Source organism: Thermobia domestica, chromosome 12 (assembly GCF_964235325.1).
Source record: "Thermobia domestica chromosome 12, izTheDome1.hap1.1, whole genome shotgun sequence".
Classification (NCBI taxonomy): Eukaryota; Metazoa; Arthropoda; class Insecta; order Zygentoma; family Lepismatidae; genus Thermobia; species Thermobia domestica.
Window position 1 is genome coordinate 53,780,315 of NC_137465.1, and position 24,714 is coordinate 53,805,028.

At 34.4% G+C, this 24,714-nt stretch overlaps 1 protein-coding gene across 2 annotated transcripts in view; it reads left to right on the forward strand.

The window, feature by feature from the left end:
• Positions 1-22,509, forward strand: part of LOC145666450 (lachesin-like) — a 1,090,518-nt gene extending 1,068,009 nt beyond the window's left edge. For both annotated transcript variants that reach the window (XM_081733682.1, XM_081733683.1), the window contains one exon: positions 18,502-22,509. In XM_081733682.1, the coding sequence (XP_081589808.1) occupies positions 18,502-18,644 (143 nt within the window). In that variant the 3' untranslated portion in view covers positions 18,645-22,509. The remainder of the gene's footprint in view (positions 1-18,501) is intronic.
• Positions 22,510-24,714: the final 2,205 nt, after the last annotated feature.

Genomic DNA, 24,714 nt, shown 5'->3' on the forward strand with positions numbered 1-24,714 from the left:
AAAATGAAGGCCTTGAAAGTAGAACGAAGACAAATTCACCAGTGTTTAGGAGATGCTGTCTACAATGTACTGAGCAGAGTGGGTCAGTGGGTCAGGATGCGTCAGTGGGACAGAATGGGTCAAAATGAGTTGGTGGATCAGAGTAGATCACGATGGGTAGTGGGTCGCAGTGGGTCACGTCCTGTTGACCCACGACTCACAAACCCACTCACAAATCTTGAACCACTTGACTCGATCAACGATGCACTACCCCACTTCATCTCTAAAGTATACAAGAACGGATTCCATGTCCTGCCTTAACGCTCTATCCAAACAGGAAGTTTTAGGAATGTAGCATTTCTGCTTTTAGTATCAATCAGCCTTGAGTGAATTGCTTTCTTTATACAGGGTGTTTGAAAAAGAACTCCCTAGTTTTAAGTATAAATTTAATTAGGAAATGAATGAAAACTTACATCAATGAGTACATATCATGAAAGAGAATTCCTTCAAGTTTTGTTTAATGCTGGTAGACTTCAACGTGGGATCCATTTGTGGCCCTGCACACGTCGAGACGATATTCCACTTCTCGCCACGTATTCACCAACATTTCAGGTATAACTGTTCCAACTGCCGCGACGATTCTTGCTGTGGGTGATTCACCACCATCCTGAAGTCTAAAATTACGTTGCACTGTTATAACTAACTCAGTTTTCACAAGCCAAACAACATACTGCGCTTTCTCTTGCGGAGTACACATTGTTGCTGAGTTGCTCTGCACTGCACGCCTGCCTGCATTGAACTGAGGAAACAGAGGAAAGAACAGCACTGGTGCCGTCTCAAGGTCAAGCAGACCTGCCAACCGCAGGGGAACCAAACTTGGAGAGTTGATGAATCAAACACCACAAACTACAATAATGTATGTCACTTTGTACAAATTCTAAGACACATTAAAACTAGGGAGTTCTTTTTCAAATACACTGTACTGTAATAAATAGGGTCTATAGATATTGTTTATCAGAATATTGCAATAATTATTATTCACTCGTGTAATTGAACTTCAGCACAGTATAGTACTGCTTTTGGAAAATTAGATCGTAACAGTCATGTATCCGTGTTTATAAGAATTCCGGCTCAATAAGTACTAATGGATTTGAAACAAAAATGGCTTTGGTATTGTTTCAGAGTTGCATGCAATTTAATTTGTGTTCTCCATTTGAGTTACAGTACATGTAAAAACTGAATATCACAAGGACAGCATATATCGTAGTCCTCCGATGATGTCATTCGATCTTTCTTAAAGTTACTACTGTGCAGATTTTTGGTTCCAGAGTTATAGACCATCAGAGTTGAGATCAGTTTGAAAAAACTCACATCTTTGTACGCACAGAGACAAAATATAGATCAGGATTTCTCAGGTGGTCGCGAAGATAAGTGGAAGATATAAATATAATTAGAATCTAGTACCGGAAAATATTTTAAATATTATTTTGAATTTTGTTCTCATAGGCATATTTTTAGTTTTATATATAATGTTAAGAACAACAAAAAACAGGTCTACTTCAACATTTTCAACAGATGCAGAGTTGTTTAAAAATCAATTTAAATAAAAAAAGGTACGATATGAAACTAATGAGAACTGCATATTGAAATACCAGAAAAATGCAAATGCAACAATACCTGCATATTGAAATACAATTGAAATTGAAAGCTAATGAGATATATGAGCATGGTATGATTTCACTAGTGCGGCAATGTCCGGTTCAATCTTCGTGACGCACATTATCAAATCATTTAAAATACTCAACAACTGTTCCAAGTTTTTTTTAAACAAAATTGGAAATCACTTTATTTTTTTATCATATAACCCCAAATTAAGGGAGTTATGAAGTTTTAAAATTTTCAAACGGGCTTTATTTTGAAACAGTATAACGGATCGGATTCGATATTTGTAATATGAATGAACTGACCAAATTTGGTTTTAATCCATTCGCATTTAAGGAAGTTACTGTATCCACTATACAAGAAACTGATTCTACTGTTATAGAAATAGATGGATATTGTGAGATCTCCGCAATAAGTATATTAAAATTCCCACACAAGCTTATTACAAACCAGAAATTATAGGGAGGTCGCAGGCAAGAGGATGTGATAAAATGGGGGTCGTAATAGGAACTAGGTTAAGAACCACTGATATAGACTATTGTTAAACGTCCTGAAGTAAATTATTTCATCTCCATTACATTCAGCAAGCGATAGACTTTGACCTGCTTCGAAAGTATTAAAATATCGTCCTGTGAAGGCTTTAGTTCCCTATTTCGACCTTAAACCTTAAGTAATTCAAATTTGGATTTGAAATTAGTGACAGTTTTGCAGAAAAGTTTGCATAACATCTTCAGTTGAATTGAACTCAACTGATCTTTATGAAACATACTATAGTGCTAAATTTTTATCTTTTCAGTATTTAGTTTTGTAAATCTTTGGTTCCCGACTTGTGGATCATCGAATTAAAATGTAAACTTAGTGAAATTTTCGCAGAAAATCTCCATAAACGTCCACTATACTTTATGAACGCCGGCCCTTATCGTGTGAAAGTGTTTTTTATTTGTAATATATATAATCTACATGAATGTTTGTTTCGAACTAACATGGAAGCTGTTTAGTTCCTTAATTATGTAAGTACATAGTTAATCAGATGATTAATTAATTTACTAATTAGCTGGATCTGAATCGTAGAAATAGCTACGGGAATATAAGCAGAAAAATTACACTAGTAACAGCTGTTAACAAATAGAGAGTGAAGTGCAGGAGGCATTAGTTTCCGTGTGTGAAAATGTAAATACAAACCTCGTTTTCCCCCCAGTCCTTTTTTGCCGAGTCTTCTATCTTACACTTTTCCTTTCGCTCATTTTCTGAGTAAATTTTAAGAGAAATTTTCTCCAGTAAGCAAGCATCAAGCAGTCTTTTGAGTTGAGTAAACAGTAAAAGCGTGGGATAAACTCCTTGAAACGCATTGCAGATGACAAGTATACGCGTCTTATCTTGGCTGTATAAAGCTGGAGATCTTTTACAAGTTTTCCGCCACAACTACGATTACTACATCAAAATATTACGGGGATCAATACGCTGGTTAGTCTTCAGGCTTGCTTTCGAAGAGTTCCTTGTGCATGTTTACAGCCAACTTGATAACAATCTTCTGTAAGATATTCTGTGATGTTTCTTTTCTCTACATGCCCGCCTATAACTTAAATGAATGTGGGTTAGTTTAGCTGTGTGGTTTGACGCGCTACATCGCTCATACGATCTATGTTCCTTGCGATTGAACCTCACGTACGTCATTGATGTTTTAAAGTAGCTGAAGAATTAGGAAAAAACAAGAGGCGAATTGATAAGACAGAAAACTTGCAGAAATGTTATTTTTAAAACAAAAATGTTAGCTGATGCGCTTTTGGTGTACTCTTTCCGGTTTCAATCCCTAGTTGGAGTCAATGTTAATCTACTTGTAAATGATTAGTTGATTTAGAGATTAGCTTCCCTTTCAGTACCGAAAATATAATGGACCTGCAGTTTAACGTATGATTTGTATCCAACCAGGAATCGAACACGGGACTCCCACGACAAAAGCGCGTACACTAATCATATAATTACGAATTAGCGCATTGATATAAAGGGTGAGACATTTCATTAAGTAATTGATGTAAAAATTCAAGATTTAAAAGTATATAAGATTTACATAGGAATTGGATATATGTTATAATAATAAATATTGAATTCAGTGATAAGCAAACTGTAGACCAGAGATTCAAAAATAAGATGAAATCGAATGTACCGATCACACATCACCTAACTAGAAGACATTTGAAATTTCTTGGGCTGTAACACCAAGGAATTTACTTGTAGTTAAGAGTCTTCATCCCGGCGAAATTAAAATGCCGCTAATTTTACGGTAATTATGTGATATCTTTAAATAGATAAAAGATAATCGAAATGTGGAACAAGAGCGCCCTAGACAGTATTATTTTACATGAGATACCGTTATCACGACTCACTTATCTGCTTTCGATTTCGAGCCATTTTGAAAATCGGCATTTATTTTCGCGTTTCTAAACAGCTGAAAACGGAAAGCCACTAGGTGACTTGTGATAACGGTACCTCACGCAAAATAATATTGTCTAGGGCGCTCTTGTTCCATATTTCAAATATCTTAAATCTATTTGAAGATATCACATAATTACTGTAAAATTAGCGGTATTTTACTTTCGCCGGGATGAAGACTCTTAAGCTAGGAATTTCGCATCCCTTTCAAACCCGCACGTTGTATGAAAGGTATATCTACTGCTTGAGGTGGAATCAGCGTAATGCCTTCAGATGCCAAGGCCCCTTCACTGAGAATACAAAACTTCATTCACTAGACCAACGGGGAGAGCAGAGATATATTCAGATTTTTATCCGAGTTAAAATCAAATATTGAAAAAAATCTCAAAAGATACCAATCGTTAAAGTACACTACATGATATTCATTGGTAATATGCAATATATATATATATATATATATATATATATATATATATATATATATATATATATATATATATATATATATATATATATATATGTCACTTGCATTTGGAATGTTGTCAATCATGAAAATTTACAGAAAATTAAGAAACTATTAGACTATTCTATAGTAATCATCTAACTTTATACACAACACTGTAATTGAAGGGTAAGGGAAAAAAAGAAGGAACGTCACAAAAATTTACTTTCGAGAAAACGGCGTTTTAATGTTGAAAACCGCGTAAAAAAGAACAGGGTTAGTCAAACTTTTGCCCCTTTTTACATGGACATTTCTGCATCTACGCATGCATGGCATATACAGTCAAATAGTACCAAGAGTCACCAACAGATAGGACAAAGGACCCGATAAAGCACACACATGGACATTCCTTGTTTTTTCCCCTTACCCTTCAATTGAACATCATGACTGTTGTGTTGAAATAAATAAATAAATCTTCCAGCAATAATAGAGAAAGATTATTATATTCTCATTTATTTTCACAGATTGTGATGATAAAATTTGATATGAATTACGTGTATTACTGAATTCACTGGAAGGTTGATAAGCATAATTAATGTACTTCTGTTAACCTACTAAAACGTTCAACTACTTACAACACATACCTACTCATTGATCATAGGAAGCCTCTGAAATACCCAATAAGAGTGTTAGTCTTTGTGGGTATTATACAGTATGTATAATGGGTTAAACATTTTTAAAATATCGAACACCACCACCACAATAATAATAATAATAATAATAATAATAATAATAATAATAATAATAATAATAATAATAATATACAAACATGAATGTAAATCCATTCTCTAAAATGGGAAATAAAAATAATTGAAAAGAAAGTGGGGGACAACATCGGAAAGAAGTTTAAAAAAAAACTGTTTGACTTCTATCAGCAACAAACTTGCAATACTAGGACATAGTGCTAAAATTTTGAGAAAACTATATTTATTATTAATAACAATAACATATATATTGATTGAAGCGACGAAATGTACTTTAATTATTCGGATTTTATTCAATATTTTATGCACCCTTTGGGAATTGAACATGCGAACATATGCACAGAAAATATGAACGTAATTATTTAGCTACGAAAAGATAGAAAGAGGAAAGACAGGCTGTAAGATGATACTAATTTTACATGTTTAATTTCACACAATTTATTACGAGACTATCGAGACGAGAACAAGACTAAACCAAGTTCAAGTAAACGACTTACGACTTGAAGTGGAACCGAGATTCAGACCGCTATTTGTGGATCAAGATGAGACCAACAACTATGTAATCTTCTCTCGTCTCATTTCGTCTTGATTCCATCCTTAGGTTTTTGTTCATTGATCTACCGAGAATCGATCCCGTAACATTTTACCCTAAATTCATCTCTACTAACCACTAGATGAGCAAAGATGAGTATTTTTATTATTCCTGTTATGGAAGTTTAATACATCTATATGTTGTCTTCACGATGAAATTTCATGTTTCACTAACTACGCGATACTCCATAAAGTTTATACGACGCCAACTTCTGTCTCGAATTCCCACCAAATTCTCCTTGAGGTTTACTCACCAGGGTAGTGAGAACAATATAGATTCCGTGAAGAGAGCCGACTTCCTTGCTATCCACAAATACTGCAAAATAAGACATGGAAACCAAACCAATACACCCCTCACCAACCACTCTTAGACGAGATCAATAAAATCGTAGCATTTTTTTTAAGCGAAGCATTCCGTCTGTCACCATGGTAAAATGCTATTTTTCTGGGAAACCTCTTTCCCGTTGCTAGCCTGCTGGACCACTTGTATGCCTATTGTGATAAGATTTAAAGAAATAATCAACAAAGAATCGCCGCATCCCTGGGGAGACACTGAAGATACCTTTATGATTGACCATAATATGGCTGCAATCTTCGGCAATATTATTTTGTTCTCTGTGATCTTTGAAGCGAATCGAGACAAACTGTGTCGTGAAAGAATGTTGTTCAATGAAGCCAAAGCAAAGGACGATGTAACAATAGTTGTTGATCATCTTTGTAAGTCTTTTTGTTAATAAAGTTCGGTCACTATAACAATTGAAAAAACTTCAATATTATAAATAGAATTACATTATTACACTCTGCAAGAGCGATGCGCTGTTAGCGTCACAGAATGGGCATAATTCTAGGAATTTGCTCAAAAGGCATTTGAATCTCTTTGTTATTCAGCCTATTCGATTCTTTCTCTCTTGTACTGGACAACTGTGGTACTGACGCGTGAAAAAATAAAATTTATCTGCATTTCGTTTGAACCACGATAGGTGATCAGTTGTGTTTCCCTTTTTCTGGGAAAAGGCACGGAACAGATTCTAAGCTTGTTTAACACAAAGTGCAACTGTTTCAATATCTGGCTCTGAGAACTCAACAATGAACCACTAAAACCTGAGAAATTGACTTACATAAACTTCTGGTTTACAGGATAGTATATATATATATATATATATATATATATATATATATATATATATATATATATATATATATATATATATATATATATATATATATATATATATATAGGGTGTTTCAGATAAAACGTCCAGTGCTTATAAATCCGAAACGGCTGAGAATAAAAAGATGAAACAAAAACTGAGATAGGAAAATGTCATAGGGCGCATCACATGGTGTTGTTGTGGTGACCCCCAGGGCCCTCCTCCTAGGAACATGTATTGAATCATACCTCATTCAATAGTACTTGAAAAACGAAACAACTTTTGTATGAAACAATTTTCGATTTGGGCCACCGTTTTTAAATGGCCGCAAAAAGTGGGTCCTATATCAGATAAAACGTCCAGTGCTTATAAATCCGAAATGGCTGAGAATAAAAAGATGAAACAAAAACTGAGATAGGAAAATGTCATAGGGCGCATCACATGGTGTTGTCGTGGTGACCCACAGGGCCCTCCTTCAAGGCGGCCCAGGGGCCAACTTCAAATTTTCAAATGGGAACATGTATTGAATCATACCTCATTCAATAGTTCTTGAAATACTAAACAACTTTTGTAGGAAACAATTTTCGATTTGGGCCACCGTTTTAAAATGGCCACAAAAAGTCCTGTATCAGTTTGAAGTTAGCACCTGGGCCCCCTTCACGGAGTTTCCTGAGGGTCACCACAACGACACCACTTGATATGTTTTATCATCGTTTCTATCTCAGTTTTTGTTTCATCTCTCTATTCTCAGCCGTTTCTGATTTAGGCCTATAAACACTGGACGTTTTATCTGATACAGGACCCACTTTTTGCGGCCATTTTGAAAACGGTGGTCCAAATCGAAAATTGTTTCCTACGAAAGTTGTTTCTTTTCCAAGTACTATTGAATGAGGTATAATTCAATACGTGTTCCCATTTGAAAATTTGAAGTTGGCCCCTGGGCCCCCTTGAAGGAGGGCTCTGGAGATCACCACAACAACACTATGTGATGTGCGCTATGACATTTTCCTATCTCAGTTTTTGTTTCATCTTTTTATTCTCAGCCGTTTCGGATTTATAAGCACTGGACGTTTTATCTGAAACACCCTGTATATAGTGTCTATATACAGTGGCGTATTTACGATTTTTTCGGGGGCTTTGCTAACTGTCGGGGGGCTTTACCTGGAACTGTAAAAATTCTGCAAGATATTTCATTTACTTTACTATAGTAAGATTTCGGGGTGGGGGATTAAGCCCGAAAGCCCCCTAAATACGCCACTGTATATATATATATATAGATAGATAGATAGATAGATAGATAGATAGAAGGATATAGATGTATTAAATTAACCTTATATACTCGCAACAATCAATTCTATTTTATATTACTGAGTTTATCTTGGTTAGCCTATATGCTTTATTCTTTCTTAGCTTCCAGACCTGAATATAATACGGCAGCCTTCTACGTTAAATGTTATTATACGTTATTTATTCTTACATCCGAGCGACATTTTAAGAAATATCAAAAACAAGTCAAGAAGAATATCCATCAACTGTCAACTTCCCGTGTTGTCTCATGGACTTACATCCAGGAAGTTATTTTCAAATATAGTGGCTAAAAGAGCACAAACTAGAAATTCTTCATATTCTTAAATGGATCAGTAAATTTGTGGCAAGCAGCAATAGAATAGTTCGATCCCTGTTAGAAGATTAATAAAATGTTACTTTAATTAACAGTTACTTTCATAAATCATCCACCTTCTTTAGCCTAAAAGACCTAATCGTGGGACGTTAAACCAATTTTTCATTAACATTTATTTCATTTTTAAATGTAATTGTAGCAACATGATTCTGCCCTCTCTTCTCACTAACTCTGTATAATTGCCTTTCTCTCTTGATGTGTGTGTCTGTGTTTGTCAAAACATTGCACTAAAAGATAACTGTAAGGTCTATAAGAGTATAAACGTGTAAGGATTACAGAAAAGATAAGTTATATGATTTTCTTACTATATAAGAGATCGTCAAAATTTAATCAAACAAGTCAGTAAAACTTCACGTGTAGATTATAAGAAATACCGCTGAGCCCAAACAGTGTTTGTTAAATCTTTTTGCATAGTGACTGTCCAAAACTAATGCATTACTTTTAGTATAAGAAGAAGAAGAAGAAATAAACGTAAACTTATATTTGGAACAGTGAAGACTTGATAAATTAAACTGCTGTAAAGCTGACATTTCGGTTACTTCTGAACCATCGGACCTGTCCGATTAACTAGGTTTATTTGGGTTGCCAGGTCTATCTGAGTGAAGCCCCGTCTCAAAAGCAATCCTCCGACTCGAGTGACGTGTACAAAAGTTGTAACAAAGTGATCCAAATTGCAGCTGTAGCAAATAATTTAGCAAGAAATTTGAGTGTATGATATGGATAACAAAAATAAGTTTTGCAAGATGAGCAATCTAAACTGATATTGTGAATATTCAATTCAATTTTCCTTTTTATTAGAAGCACTTTTCAAGTTAGGTACTAATGGTAAATTAGCACACAAACAATTTTCAGTACTGAAAAGGTGTTGAGGAAAATGTTCAACTAAATCTGAGAAGTTGAGAAAGGTATATGGGAAAAGGTGTTAAAGAAGTATACAAGGAAAAGTCTGGTGCAAGTGTTTCGTAAGCTATTGACTATAATGTCTAGACACGAAATAAAACCTCTTGGGAAATGAAATTGAGCAATGTTTTGGCATTCAAGCTTAATTTGCTTTTAGTGTAACATATTATATTCAATGTAAGATAAATCTTACAGACTAAATTTACTGCTTGACAATTGAAGAGCTCCTTTCCAAATACCACTTAAGTCAGTTTTTCTCAATTTTAAACTTTTTATGTTATTATGATATTGTGGGTGAGATGCACTTATTAATCTTGAATAAACTGCAAAGCTCACTCAAGTTTCACTGGTGTAATGGCTCATTTTTTTTTATTTTTTTATTTTTTTTTGCAAAGTCCACCTTTGTCATTGAATATATAATTTCCAGAACCCAACTAAGTAATTTTTTAAAAAATGTAATGTATGGAAAATGTTATGCATTATTCATCACATTAAACATAGCAACATATATTTGATATTAAGAAATAACTTACGCGCACAAGACAGCACCAATACTATTAATCTATATCTATTACACAAATAAAAAAAAAGCATTGTCTAACATAAAGGAATATGACTCAACCGTTTGAAATGAATTTTTAACATAGTTAACCTACCTCGAACTTGGTTATTGTCACGTCTATTTTATTAAAATGCGTATGATAATGAAGGAGATGTGGTTAAAAATATATGTCACAAATAGAGTATCTCACGTTAGTGAGATGAATCTTAATATATACCATTCTTATTAAAAACGAGCAAGCATGTATCCGCAATTTACAAATTAGGGTATTAAGTGGGGAATTGGAGCAAATTCTATAACTTTTGTTTAATATTAAGAATTATGACATTGAGATTGTATGTATTGTCATCACGGCAAAGCGGATGAACTGCTTGAAATGATTTCTTTTAACATACTGTATTTAGCATTTGGCTACAGTCAAGTTTTTATCATATTATCTTCATTAACAGATATATATAATAAAAGGAAGAGGTATTTGAAAGTTATACCGAAAACAGAGTATCTCTCGAACATTTTATGTTAGCCTTCAAAAAATTCGTTTTCAAGGGGAAAACGAGGCAAGTTCCAAATATTTAGTCAATATATAAAAGTAACATCGTGGTTGTCTACCTGATCATCACGGGAAAACAAACGAATCGTTTGAAATGAATTTTTGAACACTAATATTTTCAAGAAAATGGTTAGCTGACGGTCGGTCGTTGGGAATTTGACAAAACTTGGATACAATTTACAGAATTGTCAATTATGTCAAAATATGAAATTTCAAGTAGAAGTGAACATGAGGAAAGAAGTAATAACAGATTAAAGTTTAGTATTGGAAATCATTCAGAAACAGGATTTGATACGCGAGAATGAAAAAAAAAACGGAACTTCTTACAAGGTTTAAACACATGATATCTGATTAATATATTATTTATTCTAACAGTTCGGTTATTTTTTTACACATATCTAAATTGTTTAGCTGCGCTGTAATTGGTGCTGGTTAATTATAGGTGCATCAAAATTTATTTCGAATTGAGTCAAATGCCAAACTTCACTTCAACTCCCATAACTTCCCCTCATATACATTTCTACCTGACATTTTGTATTTAGACATAGTTGAACATCCTCTAAATAGTATCCAAGTTTGTCACTGGGCACCAGCTGATTATGTCTTAGCTCGGATTGGCTTTCATTACAATGCATATTTAAGCAGGAAAAGGAGAATTAAAAATGTACGCGAAAAATATATAGTATATCATGAACCTCCCATCATAGGAATTGGCCTATAAATTCCTAATTAAAAATGTGTAGCCATGTGCTTAATTTATTTTTCAAAAATCCGCCTCTAGCACATAAAGGGAGCAGCTTCTACAATACCTTAATTTCCCAGTTTGTATTTATAAATTGGCCAAAGCGACAAAACGTTTTAAATTTTTAAAATGAATCGTGAACATAGTTAGCAGTTGGATTCACTTCGATCTTTATCATTTCACTTTGATATTATCCTGTTGGAGGAAAGGGTTTAAATATTTCGCAAATAATATTTCCACAAACTTATTCTTCTCGTTTGAAGAACGAGAATTGTATATTCTATTTTATGATTTTTAGAATATCTTTAAGGGTCTTTTGAGCTCAAACCAGGAACGTAAAAACGTAATTTTTGGAAGCTAAAAACCCGAAGTTTCATTATCGATCACAATAGTTTAACTAGAGATCAACTTTTATACCCAGATTTGTGACTTTGATCTATTTTTGGGTTTACGTACAAATTGCTTCATGCAAGATTTTTAGAATAATTGTGACCCTTCACGGATCACAAATGAATCATTTTCCCTGAAACTTATGAGCTCTAAGACTGATGAGTTGGTTGATTGGAAGTTTGGCATTCTTTTCAACACTGAGGCTATATAAGACATGGACCAAAATCAACTTGCTATCCTGATTCAAATGACTCCTACCAAGGAATCAATATCCTGGTGGAATTGATTTCATAAAATGTTACATTTCTTTTCAATCGCATACGAGTATTCCCAAATAGAATAAGAAGTTCCAATATATATTTATATATATATACTGTCTTTCCACTTGGTAAGAACACTAGTTAATTAATCATATATTGATTAAATAGTGGGCATGATTTATTTTTTCAACATATCAAATAATAAGAATAGAATATACTATTATTTTTCTTTTCTTCTCTCCTTATGTTTTCACACACACTCACACACCACCATTTCATTGATCAAAAGTATAAAAAAAGTGTCTTCACTTCATAGTTAAGAAAGAGACTAAACAGGCATTTCAAAGAACTCCTGAAGTAGTATTGCTTTGGTTTCTCGTTCTACTAAACAAGTCGTTTTTTCCTACTGTACCAAAAAATCCACGTTTCTCATTTTTTCGAAAAAGGAAAAAATATAATTATATTTGTATATGTGAACACTAATTTGTTTCTTCACGAAAATGAAACTAACAATACCAATATTTAAAAGTTCCAGGCATGGACTAAAACGAAATAAGACGTTTTAGTTTTAATGTCCCATAGTTATGCTTTTAAGGCTAGATGAGACGGTGATTAATGAAAATGAATGATTGTAATATTAAGTTTTTGTTGTCTTACGGGAATCGATCCAGGACCACGTGCACTAAATCCACATGCGCTACTAGACCAGTCGGGAAGACTGCATGATCTAAATATTCTCAATGAGTATTATTACGACAAATAACTGAATACTCAGTCATTTTAACAAGAGAGTGTAGAATTGCTTTCATCATTTACATTTTAAATACTACGTACAGGACAGTATGTTTATTTTTGCTTAAAACGGGACATCTAGGCGTCTCGTTTGAGAATTAAAAAAACAGGGCCACAGCTAAAATGTTATTTGTCGTATGTGAACAGTTCGTATGTTGCGACAACGTATGTCGTAACATAATATGTGAAAAGTTCAGCATGTGGATGATTTCCCCTCTCTTCCTCTCTTATGTTTGATAGATTCTTGAAACAATAGACAGTAAGGTTTTTAGATTGGAAAAAAGACATTTACCAAGCTTCATTAAAATTAAATACATTTTACGAGAGTTGTGGTAAAACAGGCAGACAGAGTGACAGAGAAAAATTCTGGTTGAGTAAATTGGTACCTATTTGCTACTTTTTTAAAATTACTTGCATATTTAGTTTCGAATGTAAACTTATTTGTATCTTTTTTTATTGGAAAAATCTTATTTTTCATTCAGAATCACACTTGTAGCCTTATATTGTTACTTTAGAATAAAATGAAAATCTAATAGAATAAAACCATATCTAAAACTCTAATACTACATTTTAAAAACTGTTCCTTTGATGAAAAGAAAGAATAAGTGTACTTGATGAAGGTTCGATTATGGATCCACTGATTGTAAGAACGTTATTTACTATGCTATATACTCACGCGCTACATTGCGCTATAAACTTTAAGCATACAAGTGATTTTTATGCTTCTGTTGTGTTTTGAACTTATTATATAACAGTTTTTCTTTTCCCCTGCTTCTTACAATTATGTGTTATGTATTGTTTAAATTGCATTCGCAAACGTAATACCTTTTGCTATGTTACTAGGATCCACAACTTTGCAAGTTTAATTAAGGCCAATTACATCATTAAGTGAACTGATTTTCTCATATCTTCCATTGCTTGAATGGGCAAAAGATACTATCCTGTGAAAAAAACATCTATTTTCTTTCGTAACAGATAATGCTTTAGTGAATACGTTTTGCTGTTTTGTAAAATTTTACTTAAGTTTCCTTAGTTTAATTTTTCTCATTTTTCCTGTAATTGAGCGTACTTAGCACGATGAATTTCGTAATGTCACCATATGTTATACTCGCTTTCAAAGCCTTAACTGGAAGACCAACCGGAAAACGACCATTAAAAAGATCTAGGCGCAGATGGAAGGACAATATTAAGATGGATCTCGCAGAAAGAGGAATACAAAGTAGAAACTGAATCCAGTTGGCTAAGGATAGAAATCAATGGAGAGCTTTTGTGAACGCGGCATTGAACCTCCGGATTCAGTTAGTTAGTTTTTTATTTTATAAAGTTAGTTAGTTAGTTATGTTATGTTATACTCTTTCGGTACACTAATATTTTGTCCGCAAATTAAACATGTTATCTTCCCACGCACTTCACAACACAAATATACAAGCTCTCATTTCACTTGAAACAAAAAAGTCGAAGTTATTCTTTTATTCTTCTCTTCTTACTCCCACATAGCTTTGAAAGCGTCATGTTTAGGTATAAAATTACCACAAATTGAAGTAAAATTTGTTCCTAAAAGGTACTATAAACCTTTGTAAGCTTCAGCAGTGGAAAGCTGTAGACGTCAACATCAGAAAAGCTGTGCAAATGTATGGAAGAAATAGCGATAGTGGTAGAAGCTAACAATTTTTGTTGTTAATTACCTTGCCCCTGGCCTCTTGATCCAGCTTTATGAGGGAAAGATGAATAACTCCTTATACTCGTTAAAAAAAAACCGTGAGAAGCTAGTGGTTCGAGTTTCCGCGGGAACCATTCACGAAAAAGAAACAATAAGTTTAAAACAATTTAACTAGCAACTGCCATCGGCTTAGTACATTTATATGCTTTCCGAAACAGCTCGAGCTTGTTTGCTTTACGGATTGTTTACAAGGAGATTTGTCTCAATATAAAGTAAAACTTGCCGACCATTTGAAATGTTTTACCGAGATAGAGCGTTAAGATCTTCTCCACCCAAGGGCGCTGATCCTGGGGGGTCCCGAGCTCCCCAAAGCTCATGTGGGCCTCCATATTGTATTTATGAATATACAACATTTGGCATAATTTGAATGCAATTTGTCTTAAAATACTTACATATATACTTTCTGCATCTGAATGGACCCCCCAAATTTACAGAGAAATCGGCGCCCTTGTCTCCACCAATACCTAAATTGATGGAAAGAAAAGAGAGAGAGCAAAGGATAGAACACATACACATTGTATGCCACAAATTTACATTATTTAGGATCTATTGTCGAATCAAGGATTTAGGAAGGTGTTATGCTGCAAAACATGTTGAGTCTAAAATTATTATTATCATTATTGATGAAGAGTCTAAATCTGGGCATCATATTTTTCAAATGAGTGACTTCAATTAAAATTCTATTAATCTTTACTTATTTCCGCTATACTATACATTTAAGGTTTAGCTTCATATTATGTTATTACTAACGACAATTACCCCTTCACTGGGTTAAATTAAAAAAAAAATAGTAATATGTTCAATTAGTCAGTCATTTTTTACTATTACTGAAGTTCTCTCTGATATCGGTCATTTTCGATCATTTTTATATCTCCCCCTCCCCCAAGTCGCACCACAAAAATGAAATGATAAAAAAACATCCTAGGCCTGAACTTCATCTATGTTGAAAACTTGATCGAGATTGCGTAGGTAGTTCAAGAGTTATTAAGTCCCAAACATAGTCACCTTCATTTTTATATATTATCTTCCGAACATATTTACTATTTCATGCACATTATTATTGTTATTATTATATTAGCTGTAACGAACATGTTTCGTTTTACGTAACGGCAGCCAAACTTTTTAAATTCATCTTGCATCTCACAAGTGAAGGTCAGTTTGGGTGAATCGAGTTGCTGCCCGAGACATATGTGATAGAGTGTGCTCAATATGTCAGGGAAGTTTTATGTGCAAATTCAAAGAGTTTAGGAGATACAGCCGCTAGAACGTCACATGAAAGTACATGTTATAGTCTATTTCTGTACGTGATCTTGTGATCATTGATCACATTCCAGCCGCTAATGTCTTCAATGCGGATCAAAGTCGCTTCGAGAAGGATTTGCCTTCGTACCGGACGTTGAGGGAGAAAGGATAGTGACGATCAAAACAACAGTGGGATATGTGAGTGCAACATCTCATTCCTATATGATAATTCCAGTTGTATCCATGGACGGAGAAATTCTGCATCCCATGTATGTTGTGGTGGTTGAACCAAGTGGTAGGGCCCCTGCAGTAAAACCAGCCGAGCCGGCTAATAATCTTAATCTCATTTGCTGGTAAAACAGCGAATATGAACAAGCAGGATCTTAAGATTTTCTATTCGGACGTCATTTGGAAAAGCATTCCAGGTGACAGGAAGGAAGTCCTCCTGCTACTTGATTCATAATCTGCAAACAAAGACGACGTCTTTCGTCAAAGTATGTCCCAGAAGGCTTTGCATTGATCAAACTGCTAATACCTGGTGAATGTAGTGGCATGATTCAGCCTCTGGATTTTACTTCTTCCATTCATACAAAGCCTTTTGTTTGTTTCATCATTGATACAGCAACAACGGGAAGTGACATGAATATTTGGCATCGTGACAGGTTCATACAACTTCAGTCGTTCACAATTTACCAGCATAATGCTTCTCGCTTTCGCAACATGATTCGATTCGCTTTCCATAAGGCTGGATACGTATTTGACTGAGGAGCCTGAAAGGTGGATCGTTCCTTACGATTACTGCTTTGACGGAATTGTGAACTACAAATGTTTCAAGTGTGACTTGATTGCGTTTGTCACGTGTGCTCACTGTGAGCAGAGCATATTGATTGTAGTAATTGGTAACTTTTCTATGCAATAACAATACCACTTCGGATTTGCAAAAAAAGCAAGTTTTTCTTGTGTTTCATCACTTAAATATGCTGGAAACACGAACATAAACTAGTTTAGAGGGGATAGGTATAAGACTTCTCCCTTATGTTTTGAACTATGTATTACGACTATAACATGTACCTCTATGTGATGTTCTAGTGGCTGTATCTCCTAAACCCTTTGAGCTTTGCTCCTTAAACTTCCCTGACATATTGAGAACGCTTAGTACTATTCTATCACATATGTCGCGGGCAGCAACTCGATCACCCAAACGTGACCTTTACTTGTCAGCGTTTTATAAAATTCCTATAAAATAGATATATTTCTACCTACTTCGCTTTTCAAGAGTTTTGTCCTTGGTTGGATGGTTGGTTCAGCACGAAGGCTATTTAAGATATGGACCTAAAGTTTAAGATGGGAACCGAACCACCGTAATGCGTTAAAACATTAAGGCTTCTGATCGGCAATGTCAATCCTGCACACTAGCCAATAGGCCAGCGAAGAGTTCAAAAGTTCCCTTGTGGATAAATAGTCAATATTATTGTCTTAGGTTGGTAAGTCCTAAGTCCAATTCTCAGTCATTACATTTCGGATCTCACCTTAAGCTGTAGGTCCACGTTTCAATTAGCATCGGTGCTATTCCAACCTCCAAGTTCCCAACAATGCATAGTATCATTGAGCTACAATGACCGCAAGAAACAAGCAAAGAATTACACTTAATTCGATTGTAAAATAGTGATAATATCTACGAGGGAGTATCAGAAACTAAGGTTACAAGGCTGATATTTCTGGAGTTTCGTCTGTTGTAGAGGAATGAGAAGTGTGCGGTAATTTTAATAGGGTCTGCATCTAGTTGGCCACTGTGCAGTTTCAGCCACCTGCCACCTACGGCTCTACACAAATGGCAACTCGCTTGGAGAAAAGGGCGCGATTGAAATTCATCTGCAGCTAGTAGAGGTTTACGGAGAGACTGTAATGCCTCGTCAGCATGTCGCAGAATGTCACCGACGCGGAGCGCAGTTGCCGATAAAGCACGCTGTTGAAGCAGTTCCATTGGGACACCATCGTCCACCTTTTCTCCTACAGCCCGAAACTCGCTCCAAGCGACTTTCAGCTGTTTCCGCACTTGAAGGTTCACCTAGGAGGCTGTCGCTTCGCTTCAGACGAGGAAGTGAAACACCATGACAACGTGGCTGAACACGTAAGAACAGACCTTTACCAGGAGGGAATCTGCAAACTCATCCCAGGATGCGACAAATGCCTCAACCGATATGAACTTCATATTATGAAGACTATGTCGAAAAACAACCTAATGTATGTACTATCTGTTGGCTATATCGGTTGTATAAAAATATCATATATAGCTCCTTCGAGGTTATGCCGTTACCGTACGCGACTTTGGAGTGGGAGATCCGGGTTCGATTCCCGGCAGAAGCTCATTTGGTTCGTATTCCACGTTAATCAGTAGGTCCCGTCTCATATAGCCTTGCTACTGAAAAGGACGTTAAACTTAAAATCAACTCAACTCAAAATATTATATACAAGTTTCACTGAGGCTTTGTAACTTACTCTCTGATCACTTCTAATTCAAAACATGAGTCTTTACAAAAACGAATTTAGTTTATCACCTGTTTCAATTATTATATTTATGTTTAAATTGCGGAATTTACTTTTAAGCGTTTGTCTAACTTAAGTTCTCTTTATATTTTGCAGGACTTGCTGAACCACCAAGGGGGCAAAGTTCAAGAACGAAGAACGCCGTGTTGGATAGTTCGGACTCAGGCAGCAAAAGACATCGGAGTTTATCTACCTCAGTGTTACTTCTGTTGGCGCTACTAAGCAGAGGAATACGGTGACGATTTTGAAGAAATTCTATATTTATTTCTTCCTACTGTTGAGCACTGCGACAAAAAAGAGAAAAGGACCATTTGGAGAAAACAACAACAGCGAAACACGCCTCGACGTCCACCGGTTGTATTTGTATTTGTTTCATTTTTGATATATATACATACTGCGAACTGAAGTAAACATATATGAGTGGGGAAAACGTGGTGTTTTTCATAATCATTTAACAACAAGACACTACTGTTAATAAATAAAATGTAATCATTAACATTTTACAATTTTTTTGGACTTGAAATAAGATCGCAAAAATTCCCGTAACTTCTGTTAAGGGAAGAATTTTGTTGTTCTTTTTTGCGTCAAACTAACATAGTTGGAAACACTGCCAGATGAAACTGGTTACTACCGGGTAAAATGCACGGTTAAAAGAAGAGATAAATGTGAAAAGAGAGAAAACTGTTCGTCCATTTTTACTTTGAGGCCAAATTATTCGTTACAGAATAGCTAAAGTTTCAAATAAAAAAGAACTCATAATAACTTTTTTTTCTGTTCACTACTTTCCAAGGATTATTATTAGATGGTCAGAAACAGTGTGTTTGTCTTGGGAGGGAGTGAATGTGGTGATTTCAAATCGAAAGTGTGTAAGTCTGTGTGCGTGTGGGTGTGTAGATATCTGTGCTTCGTTTATTGAATGTGACGCCATTTTGACAATTTAAAAAGAAGAAGAAGAAGAGGAAGAGGAAAGGAACAAAAAGTTATGGAGAATTTTAAAAATATGTTTTTCGTGTCTATAAAACTGTAAAATATGGTTGGAAGCTAATCAGTAATTTCAACATTGCTACCACGTCTATGTTATTTTCTATTGTTCTTTTTGTTTTATTTTTATTTATAAAATGATAATGTAGTGCTTCTTTCAACTTAATCGAGGATCCACTGTTCTTACCATCTTTCACGCTATAATACCAAAATATCGTCGGTAACAAGGCTGATTGTCTCACCGTTGGAAATTGAGTGGGATTTGGTCAAAACGGTGGGTGATGATCGGTGTAAGCCTATAGCGGAAAAACTTACGTTGGCCCAACGTTGGTTAAATGTATTGTTGGCCAACCAACTATTATCCCGACATACATGCAACGATACTACGGTAGAATTGACTGTTTTCCCAATCAAGTAGCGTTGGCTAAATGTTGGGAACTACTCTTTTGGTTGGGAAATGAGAGGGAAATGGTTGCCAAAGTGGCCAAACCTGACGTTGGTATGTCACATTGTAACCATTTTTCCAACGTTGGGCCAACCGATTTTACTACTAGGGTAACGTCAAATACAAAGTCAAATATGATTATCACACACAAACTACTCTTAAAATATTAAGGCAATTTTTCGTAGTTTGCTTCTTCGACACTTCTAATTTCAGTGTGCTGTTGTTTCAGTGATTTTTATTGTATTATGCATCACAAATAGCGTCCATATGTTAGCACATATTTCAAGAAAAAAGGGGGACGAGGAGGGAAAGAAGTAATAGTGCTAATTTAACATATGGTCATGCCAACACCAGAATAGCTTCTTGGCATATCGCTTCGCTAGAAGAAGATAATTGCATATTTTGTTTTTAATTCTTGATAGGCCTATTCTGCTTTACAATATTTTTAAAGTTTCCAAATATTTATTACACTTAACCTAATACAATTACATTTATATACTGTCTGCATGACATACATTCATCGAAATTGTTGAAAAGATTGACACGATCTTAATCACTAACAAAAGTGAGTACCTTCTTACATAATTACTTTCCTTAAAGACTTGAGGGTCCTATTCCCACTATTTCTTTTACATTTTACCACAACGTCTTCTATAACGTTAAAATATGTTTTCTTTTCAAATATTTTAAGAACCACTTTTGTTTTCACTATCTCCTCACTATATTATTAATCTCTCTTCAAATTGTAATAGTAGTATCTCATTGCTTTTTTTCTTTCATCCATCTAATTTTTCTGTGCTTCTACATATCAAAAACTTCCTATCGCCTTTTTCATAAGTTTTGTTTATCACAATACCCCACTTAAACCATTTGATGAGTCTTCGTTGTAACTCTTTCTTCAGTCAACCACGTAATACTCTATTTTACTTCTTGAATATTTGTTTTCGCATTCTAATATTTCACATTTCGAATTTTCGCTTTGTACCGAAGGCTATTCATCTGTTCTACTCTCTGTAATCTAAGTTTCATAAAAGCTCCATTGTGTCTACATGGATAGTATACACGCCTTCGGCGTTGAAGGCCCGAATTCGCTTCGACAATATACCGACCTTAACCATCTGTTTCTTTTAAATATTTTTAATAGTCTTGGAAAAAGACAACATCTCTTTCGAATTTTCCCTACAATTTTACTTTCCTATGTTAGTTTTTTCATTCTAAATTTTACCCATTGGTTCGTTGTAAGTTTCATACAAATAATTAGTATTTTCACTCCACCACAACTTTCTTCAGGACCCACAATAAAATATCTCAGTTCGCTTACTCAAATCCTTTTCTAAAACAATCAGCACCGTATGTTTTTCTTTCCTTTTTATTAACCTGCACGAATTACTTTAAATAAATCAATACTATCTCATGTGCTTTCTCACTTCCTTAATTTAAACCTTCCTCGTCAATGCTTTTATTCGTTCCTGTATGTCTGTGCTCAATGTCATAGTATAATGTTCTCTGATTCTTATATTAAAATAAATCTTTTTATTCATTTTTCTTTGTTTTTTTTTTCAGCATAATCAACGTAGTTTGCTAAATATCTAATATTCTCCCCCTGTTTTACATATTTCTTAACATGTACAAAAATATCCTTCTTGCCTTTAAGTTCTATTTCAGTCAATATATAACATATCTGTCCCACTTTTTTCCCATTGCATATTCCAAAAATATATGTTATTCTAATTTGTTTCCCGAAATCGTAAACCACAATCGTCTCTTCAGTCTTTCATTGTCAACATCTAAATTTCGTTTTCGTTACAAATGTACTTTCCATTTACCTAAATTTTTTCCTGCTATCGTTCAGTTTTGATTTTCTATTGTTATACTACAAGTATATCTAATCTTTCTTCATAATATCCATTAATTACACTTATCGACGTATATTATCACATGTTTTCTTACTATTTCTAATTCCTCTATCTCTTCACATTTATTTCTATATTATACAGAAATGAAGAATGGTTTTCTATTTACTAAAGGAAACTGTAAATTTGGAATTGCCAGGTACATTTTGTACTATTTGTAAAAATAACACTAGTATTTTCTTTTTTATTTAGCGTTTGTGTTGTGAAAAACTATAAACACATTAAAATACAATATTAATCATTTATTTTCTATGTAAATTGGATCAATTTCACGAACTTATGGATAGAAAAGGTCAACGACATCACCCTAATATTAGTAGACCTTACTTTCTAAAGGAAGTTTGTTTAATGTTTAGAACAACAGAAGAGATGAATGCTTGCCGAGTCTCTGAGAGTATCAGAAATACTCTTTTTTCTTCCTAATATTGACAAAGATCGATATAATAGTTGCTGGTATTATCAATGTTAAGTGCCATAGTTTGTAAGTTTATGAAGAAATATTTGTTAGTTCTAATATTATTTTGTACTAGCACGTGCTAAATATTATTTCCGAACATCTGTGTAAATGCAAACACAAGCCAGTTTCTGTGCTATGCAAATGAAGCCAAAAATTTATATCATAATTCTCTTGTAAATACGATAATACTGATACTGGAAATTTTCGCGATATTGCGGGAAATGTGCTGTAAACAAGCCTTAGAAAACACTAGAGTTCCTAATAATCAGAGAGTGTAATAAATATTTACTGAATTTAACTTTCTACTTCTGTAATGGACAATTGATCAGTAAAACGAGGCAAACGAATACCAATATTAATCTTAGAAACCTTTAAAGTGTCTTCAACATGAGAATATCTATTTTGTAGAAGGTGGACCTTGTTTACTGAAGATTATATTCAAATTGCAATTTCATTTATCATTCTATACCTTTCTTCTATACAAGTTTGTAAAACATCTTGTCGAGATTGAGCTACGAATAAGCTGGTTTCTTGCACAATTTCATTCAATTACTTTTTGAATCAGAATTATGTATGTAAACGTAACATGTACATAACTAGGACTTTAATTTTTATCAAGTATATTCAAGTAAGGAACTTGCGGCAAATAAGGCCCACCTAAGTATAAATACTTTATTACTTAAATACATATGATGCAATAGACAAATGCATTTTATTTGTCAGTTTTATCTATCTTATGGCATATTAATTTTAACTTAAACATTGAGCTAAATGTATGAAAAACGTATTGAAAGACAAACATATAAAATTGCCTTATTACCTGATGGACCACTGGAACTCAATTAACACCTAATATTTCTACAGCACTTCAAATAACAATAATAAAACGATATTTAGTAACATTGTGGATATGAAATATTAAGGATATAGGCAATCTCCCATGTGTTACGCAGTCGTTAGTTAAGTCGTTGCAACTAACTGAATTTTAAAAAAGAAGCGTGGACACATAATAAACAAACCACCATTGGAAACAGATTTCACACTAAGTTTCAACAATACACTTTAGCAAATTAATTGTTCATCATCGGTGTCGACCAAGCCAATGTATTCGTCGTGTACCCATACACCGCACACTTTACAGCGGCGCATGTCACAAATCCATTCTTTGTCGCATAATGAACAATACATCGAACGCACAGAGCCGCACGAAAATGTGCTTATAACATACCCAAAAACAGTAGTATGAGCCATTCGCATGCATTAAAAGTAGAGATTTATATTATGAAAGACAGCAACGGAGAGCAAGACAGCAACCTGCGAACCCCCATGGTCAACAAGTAGGCCCAAACACGATAGACCGCCCTACTACAGAGGCTGGCACTTGTCAAGAAAGAATAACAAACTAACACACATTCAAGTTGCCAGTTTCTAAGTATTTAACAATGCATACACGTTTTGTAGGGTAATGAGGGCCAGTAGATTTTTGATGTTCCTTATTTACCGTACATATACTCGTCATTTTATAAATCATTATCTAGAAACATGTTGTTTCGAACTAAAACAAAGTAACTACTATCCCAAATACTAAACACTATGATCCTCACAAATATACAAGATATTTAGGGTTAGCTTTATTCTACACACACACACACATATATATACAAAAATAACTTACTTTCACCCTCCCTAAATTATATCAACACATGGTAACTGGCTTCTCGATGTTTCAATACTGCCAGTGTTCCGTCTAACCATGCACAAGAAGACGAACTCTCTCAAGCAGGTATTGTGTGAGTAATCGCTACTTGTGATGTTGTGAGATTTCTCCTACAGTGATTCTAACCTATGAAATTTTGCACTGGGCCTTATTTCCCTCCGAGCCTTACTTGCCACAAGTACCTTAAATGTTTCAGAAGTCCAAACAACAGACGCAAGAAATTAACTGACATTGATACCCGGTTATCCTGAAAAATAACAAGAATTCTACTGTTATTGGCAACAGCAAAATAAAAGAAAAAACATTAAGTGCAGTAATTTGAAATAATAAAAATCTTGAAAATTGTCGCCAAATTCTAAAGGAAGCTGCGCTTTCACCGCTATCTTGGGTTGGAGGACGTGGTGGCTTTGTAGTAAACCGCTCATCTCTGGTCAAAAGTGTCCCTCGTTCAATTCCAGATCATGTGAGTTTGTCCGTGGGTCTTTCTAGATTCTTTTGTTTCCTCCTACATTGTCATTCCATCAGTTTTTACATAATCATTCATATTTATTATCTCTTTCTCCTTTACCCTACGAGCATAATCGTGGAACGTAAAACTGTAAACTTCATTTCATTTCTAAAAATTTTGTTCTGGCTTTATTAGTTTTGTTTCGTAATTTTCTATTTAATACCTTAATCATATGTTGTTCCTTCCTTATTATATTACTCGTAATATGCTTCTATACCGTTATTTTTCTACGTTGCCTGACATTCCTTCAATAATTACTAATTTCTTAACCATGTTCCGATTAATATC